Here is a 13,316-nt window from a genome sequence, read left to right as displayed (position 1 = left end):
AACTTTAATCCAGAACCACACAGGAAATGTACCTCCAGCTTAGCCAAATTGGTACAATACAAGGACAGCATACCAGCTATCACTGATCTGAACATCTTGTGTGGGGTGTTGCTTCGGTATTGCACAAGTATGTAGCCTACATGGTTGTCCAGCAGGAGGGTTTTACCTATGAGTGCAAAATGCCTAACTATGACTATATGTAAATCACTATAGAATGCTAAGAAAAGCCTGTTGTCTCCCACCATTAGTGGCTAAAAATACAGACTCACGGATGTAGAAAGAAGGCCAGCAGAGTTCACTAACTTCAGTAATAACTGTTTACCAATATGCCCTAGTCCCCGTGGACCATAACATAGCTCATGTCTTCTGTGAATATTACTCATTAAGAAGCAACATGGACAAAGTATTTTTTTAACATCAGAATTTAAAAGATTCTTGCATCTATTTAATCTTTCATGTGAAATGTTTACTTGCCTCTGAGGATCAAAAAAGTCCCCACTACACTTGGAAGCAACAACATTCCCTTTTATTATTTCATTTTCTGATCACCTTGTTTAAACTACTTTTGACACAGCATAAACATGTTTTTTAAAATGTCGGTTTCACAAATGAGTGGATATATCAAAACAGAGACTTATAGATACAGAGAACAAACTAGTGGTCACCAGTAGCGGGAGGAGTAGAGGGAGGGGAAGGGGATTAAGAGGTACAAACCACTAGGTATAAAATCAATGAGACACAAGGATGCAATGTACAGCACAAGGAATATAACCAACATTTTATAATAACTTTAAATGGAGTATAATCTACAAATGTCGAATCACTATGTTGTACACCTGAAACTAATATAACATTGTAAATCAACTATACTTCAGTAAAAAAAAATTAAGTGTATGTTTCAAATGCAACTTAAGTTTCTGGCCATAAAACAGTACCTCCTTGTACTTCTTCTCCAGCCTCTGTCCTTTATAAACAAGGACTGGTCATTCTTCATGAACCTGAAAAACAGAATATCAGTGTGTTCTGTGAGATTCCTGTGACTTTCATTAGTGCAACGCATACCAAGAACCAAACCCAGTGCTTTCCAGACGTAAGCAGGACTTAGCCAACTCTTCATTAGCTTCAAAGGGAGGCAGGGAATTGAGGCAATTATCTGCATGAGAGAAAGCAGACACCGGTAATTCACCGCAAGGGTGTGCTCGGTCACTCAATTTTCTGCTCGCCTTGCATTGCCAGTGAAGGCAGCGCCCTCTATAGAAGACCCCATGAGGGAGAGACTAGCCACATCACCAATTTGCTCCACAGACCTGATGCACAGTTCTATCAGAAAACCTTTTCCTTTGGTTTATGACAGTTGAAGGAATTTCAGGCTCTCCTCCTGTGAATGGAAAACAGTTAGTCATTGCACTGCCAAGGACGATTTTCCTCTTCATCTCTGGCCTCTCAGAAGCAATTTCTGCTTCACTCATTTTATTCTTTGTTGGAAATAATCGTGACAAAGTCGAATGCATTACATCTGTTTCCGAGGCCCTTCGACCTCCTGCAGCTGAGTGCAATTGCCGCACGTGTGAAGTATTTCCCTAAACAAATCCATTACATGGGGTTGCTGGGCAGCTTCTGCACAGAAGACCCCAATCTGAGGCCATAACACTTCTCAAACTGAGGCCAGAGTTCAAACCACTTAACTGGACCTCTCCATATAGGCCTTATCCCTGAGACAACTATTTGCTCATCGATAAGAAATTTCTGGAGTCTGCAAACGTCTCATATTTCTCATATCTGGATCCAAATATATTCAATATAACCAACTTTTAGTCTCTTCTTCAAAAGAGATCCTTCGCCCTCCCATAAGGTAGTATTTATTATTGGCTGCCCTATCTGCTTATCTTGCAGGGTTATTAGTAATTCATTTATAATAAATAAGAAAGACCAAGCATGTACCATGTTTTTAAAACTGAAATGACGGTGCCTGTGCTAAGTGCTCTGTAGGCATTCTGTGGAAGGTATCCAACCTCCTTTAATTCTCTCCTCCTAAAGCCAGATCGCACTTTAAAACTGTGTTTCTGGGAACAATCTCAATGAGGAAGCTGAGGCTACCCTAACTGCCACAGTGTGAAGTTTGTGTCCCCGCCCACAAAACTCATAGGTTGAAATCCTAACCCCCATGGTGATGGTAGTAGGAGATGGGGCCTTTGGGAAGTGATTAGGTCATGAGGGTTGAGTCCTCGTGACTGGGATTAATGCCCTTATGCAAAAAAGACCCCAGAGAGCTTCTTCCTTCTCTTTCTACCATGGGAGGTTACAGTGGGAAGAGGGCCGTTTACAAGGAAGTGGCCCTCACCAGATACCAAATCTGCCAGCACCATGACCTTGGACTTCCCAGCCTCCAGAACTGTGAGAAATGTTTGTAGTTTGTAAGCCATTCAGTCTCTGGTATTCTGTTATGGCAGCCTGAACAGACTAAGCCAATGACCCTGCCAAGCCTACAGTTTCGTGCTCTCTGTCACTCTATCACTTTACCAGGAAAATTAGGGCACTGGCCCCTACTGTTGGATCAGAACTAAAGTTTGGGGGACCAGAGATGTAGACAGTCCCTTTCTCTGTTTTAGGGAAGATAGCTAAAAAGCAGGACTCTTGCATTTGTTCTCATTCATGGCCTCAATTTTAAACGTGTCCGCCTGGGGTCTCCATGTCAATATGATACAAAGTCACATACTTGCCCACAATAGAAGGAGTTCACTCAGAATTTCAAGCAGATCCATCTGTGCTTCTTTAACCATCTTTGCTCCCTGGACTTCTGACGGTTCTACCCACATGAATCTAGGCCCTGGAGCTCGGAGCCTGCACATTAACCTAGAATTAATCATTTGAGAAGCATAAATACAATGTGCATCCCACTCAAATGCTTAGTGCTTCATACTACCTGGACAAGTAGAATTAATAAATATAGGAAGATTTTGTCAGAACCCGTTTTTGGATGTAGTTTTTTAAAAGCCTTTAAAGAGAGAAACAAGAAATTTCCATGTGATGACATGAACCTGAAACACAAGTACTTTAAAAGTTAGAGCAGAGCTGAATATCTGACGTACCTTTTCCCCAAACTCTTTTGCTTTAATCCTGAGCTTATTAACTTGAGATTCGGCTATCTCCGCCCTTTCCTTAGCTTCATTCAACTCGTGTTGCTGCTTCTTGTACTTGGAAAGGTATTGACTAGCTTCTGCTTCCTGTAAAAATAAAAAATGAAAAAAAAAAGGAATCCCTGAGCCTACTGGTCATATTTTTGTTCTGCTCTGACATTAGAAAGTTGAAAAATGTGTGAAAGGAATCTAAACTTCTGAGTATTGAATGGAATATCATATTTTGGTATGATATATATGGATTCAGATTCCTAGCAGGCACCAGATCCATTTTATAACTGTTGTTCCCTGGACATTTAGAACATGGTCAGCACTTTCCACCAACTGGATGTAGTCCAGCTTTCACAGATTTGGTATGTGATAGATTAACCACAGTTATTTGTTTTGTAATCAGTTTAACATCCTATTCTGGGTAGAGGGAGCTTGTCTTTACAATTATAAGGGTCAACGGGTAATTATTAGACATAGCAGTATTTTAGCCCAAAGCATTTAAATAATCAATTCAAAACCCTTCAAGATATAGTATTACTAGGCATAAGCCAGTATATATGGTGCTTATCAATTACATTCCATGGAGCTGTGGCCACTAACCAGGGCTGACAAGTACCTTTCAAGAGATGGTAGTTTTGGCCACAGTTATGTCCAGGCGCATCAGGAAAAAGGGCTGTGAGCTGCGTTTATGCTCAAGCAAGGTTTTAGGGTGAGGAAAGCCCTAGAGTGAGGAAGGTCTCAGGGTGATTACCCAACCAAAACTTTTCCATCTTTACATGATACCATGCTCTTATTTGGCTCATTTCTTGCAATGCACATGTTTGGGCATAACCACAAGGTCAAGGTCTGGCTCCCTGGAGGGAAAAGCTGCACAAATTTTAACCACAGGTAATAATTCTAGCATAAGAAAAAACAGAATGAGCAGACTTTAAGCTGAGCTGGTCCTCTCTGACAAGCTGCTCATCTAGCTTAGGGCCACATATCTCCATTAATCAAAAGTAAATGGCTAGGAAATCCATGAGGCTGCAACTGCCTCTGGTACTTATCACTGCCTCGATTTCCTGCTTAAAACTTTGTATGTTTAGCTGAAGATTATCCATCAGAGTCTGCATCCTGCTCACATTTTTCTTATCTTCCTCTGCCTGCAATGTATAGGTATGTATGTGAAGGTGAATTGAAGGATGCAGCAGTATGCATTGGGTATAGACAAAAGGGGTCATTATATAATGATAAAGGGGTAAATCTAACAATATGATACAACATTTGTAAATATTTATGCACCAACATAGGAGTATCCAAATCTATGAAACAAATATTAACAGGCCTAAAGGAAGAAATAAACAGCAATTAACATACGGGACTTCAATAACCCACTTTCATCGAAAGATAGATCATGCAGACAGAAAATCATTAAAGAAACATTGGCCTTAAATGACATGTTAGATCAGATGGACTTAGACATATGAAGAACATTTCATTCAAAAGCAACAGAATAAACATTATTCTCAAGCACACATAAAACATTCTCCAGGATACATGACATGTTAGGCCACAAAAAAACTCTTAATAAATTTAAGAGGATTGAAATCATGCTGAGTATCTTTTCTGACCATAATGTATAAAACTAGAAACCAATTACAAGAAACAAATAATAATTTAAAAATATATGGAGATTAAACAACATGCTACTAAACAATCAATGGGTCAAAGAAGAAATCAAAAGAGAAATAAAAAATACCTTGAGACAAATGAAAATGAAAATACAACATATGAAAACTTATGAGACTCAGCAAAAGCAGTTCTAAGAGGGAAGTTCATAGTGATAAATGCCGTTATTTATTTAGGCTGCACCACATGGCATACAAGACCTTAGTTCCCTGACTAGGGATCGAACCTATGCCCCCTGTAGTGGAAGCATGGAATCTTTTTTTTTTTTTTTTAATTTTTTAACATCTTTATTGGAGTATAATTGCTTTACAATGGTGTGTTAGTTTCTCCTTTATAACAAAGTGTATCAGTTATACCTATACATATATCCCCATATCTCTTCCCTCTTGCATCTGCCTCCCTCTCACCCTCCCTATCCCACCCCTCTAGGTGGTCACAAAGCACCAAGCTGATCTCCCTGTGCTATGCGGCTGCTTCCAACTAGCTATCTATTTTACATTTGGTAGTGTATATATGTCCATGCCACTCTCTCACTTTGTCACAGCTTACCCTTCCCCCTCCCCATATCCTCAAGTCCATTCTCTAGTAGGTCTGTGTCTTTATTCCCGTCTTGCCCCTAGGTTCTACATGACCATTTTTTTTTCTTAGATTCCATATGTATGTGTTACCATACGGTATTTGTTTTTCTCTTTCTGACTTACTTCACTCTGTATGACAGACTCTAGGTCCATCCACCTCACTACAAATAACTCAATTTCGTTTCTTTTTATGGCTGAGTAATATTCCATTGTATATATGTGCCACATCTTCTTTATCCATTCGTCTGTTGATGGACACTTAGGTTGCTTCCATGTCCTGGCTATTGTAAATAGAGCTGCAATGAACATTGTGGTACATGACTCTTTTTGAATTATGGCTTTCTCAGGGTACATGCCCAGTAGTGGGATTGCTGGGTCGTATGGTAGTTCTATTTTTAGTTTTTTAAGGAACCTCCATACTGTTCTCCATAGTGGCTGTATCGATTTACATTCCCACCAGCAGTGCAAGAGGGTTCCCTTTTCTCCACGCCCTCTCCAGCATTTGTTGTTTGTAGATTTTTTGATGATGGCCATTCTGACCGGTGTGTGATGATATCTCACTGTAGTTTTGATTTGCATTTCTCTAATGATTAATGATGTTGAGCATTCGTTCATGTGTTTGTTGGCAATCTGTATATCTTCTTTGGAGAAATGTCTATTTAGGTGGTCTGCCCATTTTTGGATTGGGTTGTTTGTTTTTTTTGATATTAAGCTGCATGAGCTGGGAAGCATGGAATCTTAACCACTGGACTGCCAGGGAAGTCCCAATGCCTACATTTGGAAACAAGAAAAACCTCAAACAAACAACCTAATTTTACACCTCAAGGAACTAGAAAAAGAAGAGCAAATAAAGCCCAAAGTTAGCAGAAGGAAGGAAGTAACAAAAATCAAGGTGGAAATAAACAGAGACTAAAAAAAACAGTAGAAAAGATCAATGAAGCTAAGAGCTGTTTTTTAAGATAAACAAAATTGACAAGCCCTTAACTAGACTCACCAAGAAAAAAAGAGAGAGGACTCAAATAAAATCACACATGAAAGAGGAGATGTTATAACTGATACCATAGAAATACAAAGGATCATAAGAGACTACTAGGAACAATTATGTACCAACAGTTTGGACAACCTAGAAGAAATGGATAAATTCTACAACATACAACCTACCATGACTGAATCATGAAGAAATGGAAAATCTGAACAGACCAATTGCTAGTTAGGTCATTAAATCAGTAATCAATAACCTCCCATCATAAAAAGTCCAGGACCAGACAGCTTCACTGGTGAATTCTACCAAACATTTAAAGAAGAATACCAATCTTTTCTAAACTATACCAAAAAATAGAAGAGTAGGGAACACTTCCAAACTCATTTTCTGAGGTCAGGATTACCCTGATACCAAAACTGGAAGAGGACATCACGAAAAAAGAAAACTATAGGCCAATATCCCTGATGCATATAGATGCAAAAATCCTCAAAAAATATTAGCAAACTGTATTCAACAATACATTAAAAGAATCATACACCATGATCAAGTAGGATTTGTTCCAGTGATGCAAGGATGGTTCAATATCTGCAAACCAATCAATGTGATACACCACATTAACAAAATTAAGGGTAAAAATCATATGATCATCTCAAAAATGTCAGCAAAAAGTATTTGACAAAATTTAACATTCATTTATGATAAAACCTCTAAACAAAGTAGATAGAGAGGGAAAATACCTCAGCATAGTAAAGGTCATATATGACAAACCCAAACCTGTCATAATACTCAGTGAAGAAAAACTGAAAGCTTTCCCTCTCAGATCAGGAACAAGACAGGGGTGTCCATTCTTGCCGCTTTTATTCAACATAGTACTGGAAGTCCCAGCCAGAGCAATTGGGCAAAAAAAAGATAAAAGGCATCCACATTGGAAAGGAAGAAGTAAAAGTCTCTCTATTTACAGATGACATGATATTTTATATAGAAAACCCTAAAGACTTCAATAAAACTGTTAGAACTAATAAAAGGATTCAGTAAATTTGCAGGATACAAAATCATTATACAAAAATCAGTTGTGTTTCTGTACACTAATATGAACTATCACAAAGAGAAATTAAGAAAACAATACCATTTATAATTTCAACAAAAAGAATAAAATACTTAGGAATAAATTTAACCGAGGGGAGTGAAAGATTTGCACACTGAAAACTATAAGACATTAATGAAAGAAACTGAAGAAGACACAAATAAGTGGAAAGATATTCTGTGCTCATGGATTGGAAGAATTAATGTTAAAATATCCATACTACCCAAAGCAATCTACAAAGTCAATGCAATCACTACCATAATTCCAATGGCACTTTTCACAGAAATAGAATGGAACCACAAAAGACCCCGAATAGCCAAAGCAATCTTGGGAAAGAAGAACAAAGCTGAAGGCATCATGCTCCCTAATTTCAATTTCAAACATATTACGAAGGTATAGTAATTGAAACAGTATGGTATTGGAATAAAAACAGACATGTAGATCAACTGAACAGAATAGAGAGCCCAGAAATACTCATATATACATGGCCAACTTATGACAAATGAGCCAGGAATATATAATGGGGAAAAGACAGCCACCTCTTCAATAAATGGTGTTGGGAAAATTGGACAGCCATATGCAAAGGAATGAAATTTGACCGTTATCTTACACCATACATAAAAATGAACTCAAAATGGATACAAATTTGAATCTAAGACCTGGAATCATAAGACTCCTAGAAGACAACAGAGGGTAAGCTCCATGACACTGGTCTTGACAAGGATTTTTTTTTATTTGATGCCGAAAGCAAAAGTAATAGAAGCAAAAATAAACAAGTGGGACTACATCAAACTTTAAAACTTCTATACAGCAAAGGAAACTATCAACAAAATGAAAAGGCAACCTGTGGAATGGGAGAAAATATTTTCACATCATATATCCGAGAAGAGGTTAATATCTAAAAAAATAAAGAACTTATACAACTGAACATCAAAAAAATTAAAAACCTGATTAAAAATGGGTAGATGATCTGAATAGACAATTTTCCAAAGAAAACACACAAATGGCCAACAGGTACATCAAAAGGTACTCAACGTCACTAATCATCAGGGAAATGCAAATCAAGACCACAATGAGATATCATCTCACACTAGTTAGAATGCCTATCATCAAAAAAATAAGAAATAACAACTGTTGGTGAGAATGTGAAGAAAAAGAGTCCTTGTACACTCTTGGTAGGAATGCAAATTGGTATAGCCACTATGAAAAGTAGTATGGAGTTTCCTCAAAAAATTAAAAATAGAACTACCATATGATCCAACAATTCCTCTTGCAGGTATTTATCTGCAGGAAATGAAATCACTATCTCAAAAAGATATCTTCACCCCCATGTTCATGGCAACAGTATTTACAGTAGCCAAAATATGGAAGCAATCTAAGTATCCATCAACAGATGAATGGAAAAAGAAGATGTGCTGTGTGCACACACACACACACACACTGGAATATTACTCAGCCATAAAAAAGACGGAAATCCTGCCATTTGTGACAACATGGATGGATCTTGAGGGCATTATAATAGGTGAAATAAATCAGTCAGAGAAAGACAATATATTATCTCATCTATATGTGGAATCTAAAAAACTGAATTCACATAAACAGAGAACGGATTAGAGGCTGCCAGAGGGGGGTGATTGGGGGTGGGGGAAATGGGTGATTGTGGTCAAAAGGTACAAACTTCTGGGCTTCCCTGGTGGCGCGGTGGTTGAGAGTCCGCCTGCCAGTGCGGGGCACACGGGTTCGGGCCCTGGTCTGGGAGGATCCCACATGCCGCGGAGCAACTGGGCCCGTGGGCCACAACTGCTGGGCCTGCACGTCTGGAGCCTGTGCTCCGCAACAGGAGAGGCTGCGACGGTGAGAGGCCCGCGCACCGCGATGAGGAGTGGCCCCCGCTTGCCACAACTGGGGAGAGCCCTCGCACAGAAACGAGGACCCAACACAGCCAAGAATAAATAAATAAATAAATAATGCAACTGCAGAAAAGAAAAAAAACTTAAAAAAAAAAAAAAAAAAAAAAGGTACAGACTTCTAGTTATAGGACGAATAAGTCCTGGGAATGTAATATAGAGCACGGTGACTATAGTTAACAATGCTGTATTGTATATTTGAAAGTTGCTAAGAGAATAGATCTTAAGAGTTCTCATCACAAGAAAAAAAAATGTGCAGCTATGTGGGAAGATGGGTGTTAACTAAACTTGTTGTAATAATCATATTGCAATGTAAACATATATCAAATCATTAAGTTGTACACCCCAAACTGATACAATGTTATCTGTTTTATATATATATATATATATATATATATATATATATATATATATATATATATATATATATATATATGAAGGAAGGGAGGGAGGAAGGAGAGTTTGGTTTAACCAACTCTTTGTGTTGCCTAGAGCACTCCTCCCCCACTCCCACCTTGAAGTACAATCTGACAGTAGATAATTAATTACTATTTTTAAACTTCCTAAGGCAGGGGCCAATATATAAGAAATCACCTGATTGGGGAAATGAGATGTCTACTTTATAAATAAAATCCCTCTTTGTTTTCATCTGCCTAGCTCTCTACCTCTCAGGTTTAAGAAACTTGAAGACTCATAGAATTATGTGGTCATAGGGAATTCCAAACCCAATAGAGGTTTAACTGCTTAAAACCAATTTACTCAGGTGAGTAAATTTCCTGTGTGGTAAAGGAGGCCACACAGGAGAAAACTGAAAAAGGCTAGGTGGCTGCTGATATTGATGTTCCCCCCATGTGGGGAGGCAAAGCCTTTGTTAGGTTTAGGTTCACATCTCAGCTCCCTCCAAGGCATTAAGTAACTGTGGTTGCCATAGTTGCACAGGGCTCAGATTTCCCTTCAAGAAAACGACCTGCCATTCAGCTGTGAGGAGTGCAGGTACCTGAAACCCTCCAACTGCAGTGCCTTTGGGATCTGCTGTAGCATTTATACTGAGATCACACACTCCCCAAGCAGCTCCCAGCTGACAGTGGGGCACAGCCAAGTTACCAGGATCTGGCTTTTTTTGCCCAGCATGGGACTTCTTACAGCAATCTATGTGCTGGAGACTTGCCCAGAGCTGCACTGCAACCGGAGGCTCCTTCTATCCCATCCTCCTTCCTTCACCCTTTCCTTTCACAGGTGTCAGACTCGCAAGGTGCTCTGAAAGCTTTCTCTGCCTCAGCCTGCTTGCTCTCCCCTTTATCTTTCCCAGGTGTTACCGCCAATAAATCTCTTGTACTTTAACTCCATCCTGGCATCTGGTTCCTGGAGAACACACCCAAGACTAAATTTTGTTTTCTCATCCCTAGAAATGAAGATACTATATCCATATTTAGATTGGGAAGGATTAAATAACATCTACACACAGATCCCTGAATATAGGAAGCAGACAAAGGTAACATGGAGCAGGTGGATGGAGAGGTGGGAGGAGGGGAGGAAAACTGTCTTTACCTTCTATAACGAGTATAGGTTCCTAATCCTATGTCCTGCTTTATAGCGTACATTTTTAGACACTGGAGAGAGGAAAATAGGATGAATTTCCAGACACTAGAGGGACATATTGGGGAAGATAAATGCTCAGTGGGGACTGGCCATAGAACTATTGTGGATGGGGTGACACTTGATTCCCTTTTCCAATACAGTATGATCTTCCTGGAGGATTTTTCCTAGGAAAGGAAAACCATATTTGTGTCCCTTTCAAAATGACATTTCATAATGGCATCTACAATGTACTAGCACAAAACACCCTGCCTCATAGTCCTGATGGTTATTTTGATGTTAAAGGAGAACAGATTGAGTTGACTCGACATCTACCTTGAATATTTCAAAACCAGGCATTGATATCAAAGAACGTGGAGAGCTCTCTAATGTCTCTTTAAACTGACAGGGTCTAGCCTGTTATCTTGCATAAAAAGGTACTCAATAGGTATTATCTGACTTGATGGCAGAAAATCATTGCATAATTGAATAGATATACTCTAAGCATTGGGCAGACACTTGGAAGAAATTAAGAAATACACCACCATACTAGTACAAGAGAAACACTAAGATTATTGCTACCAAGAAACAAAGATAAAAATACAATAGAATAAGATTGTATTCCTTGGGACAACAGAAACCAAAGAAAGTATAGCTTTGGTGTATTGTTGTATGATAAACCTGTTTACAGAAGAAAACTGTAAGAATAACCCATAGGAAAATAGAAAGAAAAAGCCAGACATAATTAACAAGCAGCATTTTGCTTCCTCATGTTTTCTTCTCCTTGCTCAAAAAAAAGAGTAGAATAGCACACCTTTCACGTTCCCCAGGTGTTTACTTCCTCAGCCACACATGCCATGGGCGCATTCCTCAGTGTCAGACTAACTCGCCTTAGGAAAGAACCACTTATTCAGCAAAGAAGAACTGTGCAAATAGCTCATTTCATTTCATCTTAATTAGCCCAAGATGATGCTTCTGAAGCGTTCTGCTTTCTTATCGACACTATCCCTCCTACTGCAAGGAAGGCAGACTTTGATGTCTTTGACACCAACTCAACCTCAGGGACCAGCATCATGACCAGCAGATCTCACGTGAGTGCTCTCCAAGTTGCCGTAAAGCGGGCGCCTAGGACGAGTTTGCCTTTTCATTGGAACAAGCTGTACTGTGCAGCGGAGAGGGCTAGAAAGTGACCTCTGGCATCTGTGTTTAACAACTGAAACACGTGCACTTACTCTGTGCCAGGAAGGTGCTGGGCCCAGAGTGGTGAGCAAGACTGTGCCTCTGCTACCGTGGAATCGCTGGTCTTCTCCATGGGAAGAAAAGTGAAGAAAGGCTAGAAAATGAAAACACAAGTGAAGGAGTACGTTGCTACTTTGGCAATACATTAGTTACTGGTAAGAAGTCTGCCCACCTCTTTTCAGTTATTTGGTTAGACCAAGGCTAGGCCACAGGGAAACAGTCAGAAAGCTGCGGGGGCCTCTCAGCATTTGCTGTGTTTCCACCTGGCACCAGCACCAGATAGAGTCCTCGGTGGCCTGGAGTGTTCATGCGGCCAGAAAACAAGACTGGAAATGTCCCCTGCTCCAACTTAGCTAGCGTCCCATGCAACCTGCTGGCTGAGTCGCACCCCCCCTTCCCCGTCTCTGCCAGTCACTTCATTTACACATTGTTCTCACTCAGCCTCTCACAGGAAGACATCTTTCTGAAAGTGCTGCAGACATTATGTGTGAAGAAACAAGGACAGTATAAATAGCTTTTCACTTCTAATTGCAACTTGCTGCTCACATTTTGCTTCCCGAGAGCTCTGAAAAGAGACTATCCCAAACCAACAATAGCACAGGAGCCCTGGAAGGGCAGGTTGATGTCTCCCGCTGAAGGAGAGCAAAGATGGAGAGAGAGCTACAGGAGACCTAGGGGGTCGTTTCAGACCTGAAGGAGCACATCTGCCCAGGGTAGAGCTCAGCCAGGCAAACAGGGAGTGGCTTCCTGGAGTACCTGGTGGGTCAGCTCTTTGATGCATCGCTCAAGCCTGCGGGCTCCCCTCTGGGCCTCCGCGTTGCGTCGGACTTCGCTTTCCAGTTCAACGTCCAGTTCACGGACCTGCAAGCAAACCACGGTCTCAGATGACAGGCGGGCAGCCAGCAAGCCAGGCGGGCATTGCATTTGCCTGCTGGCACGATCATTTGAAATAGTGACACCATCAGGGAAGACGGGTGCACTCTCATTCTGGCAGTGGTGAAACAGGGCAAACTCTGGGAAAACCGCCTCGCCAAAAGTGAGCTGGTTGAACTATATGAGCTCATAAAAGGGCTGTTTAGACTCAAGGATGTGAAAGCCTAATCCATGCAGAGGTGATAAACTTCCCCTCTTGGATTACAAAATTACACACACGTG

At 40.2% G+C, this 13,316-nt stretch overlaps 1 protein-coding gene across 1 annotated transcript in view; it reads right to left on the bottom strand.

Annotated features, from left to right (window-relative positions):
- Positions 1 to 2,788: 2,788 nt before the first annotated feature.
- Positions 2,789 to 13,316, bottom strand: part of MYH15 (myosin heavy chain 15) — a 182,889-nt gene continuing 172,361 nt past the window's right edge. Inside the window, 4 exon segments of the mRNA XM_068545552.1 lie at positions 2,789 to 2,853; positions 3,090 to 3,224; positions 4,178 to 4,270; positions 12,918 to 13,022. Coding sequence (XP_068401653.1) covers positions 2,821 to 2,853; positions 3,090 to 3,224; positions 4,178 to 4,270; positions 12,918 to 13,022 — 366 coding nt within the window. The 3' untranslated portion in view covers positions 2,789 to 2,820.

Source organism: Eschrichtius robustus, chromosome 6, assembly GCF_028021215.1.
Source record: "Eschrichtius robustus isolate mEscRob2 chromosome 6, mEscRob2.pri, whole genome shotgun sequence".
NCBI lineage: Eukaryota > Metazoa > Chordata > Mammalia > Artiodactyla > Eschrichtiidae > Eschrichtius > Eschrichtius robustus.
Note: the sequence above shows the minus strand (reverse complement) of the source record. Positions and strands in the feature narration are given on the sequence as shown.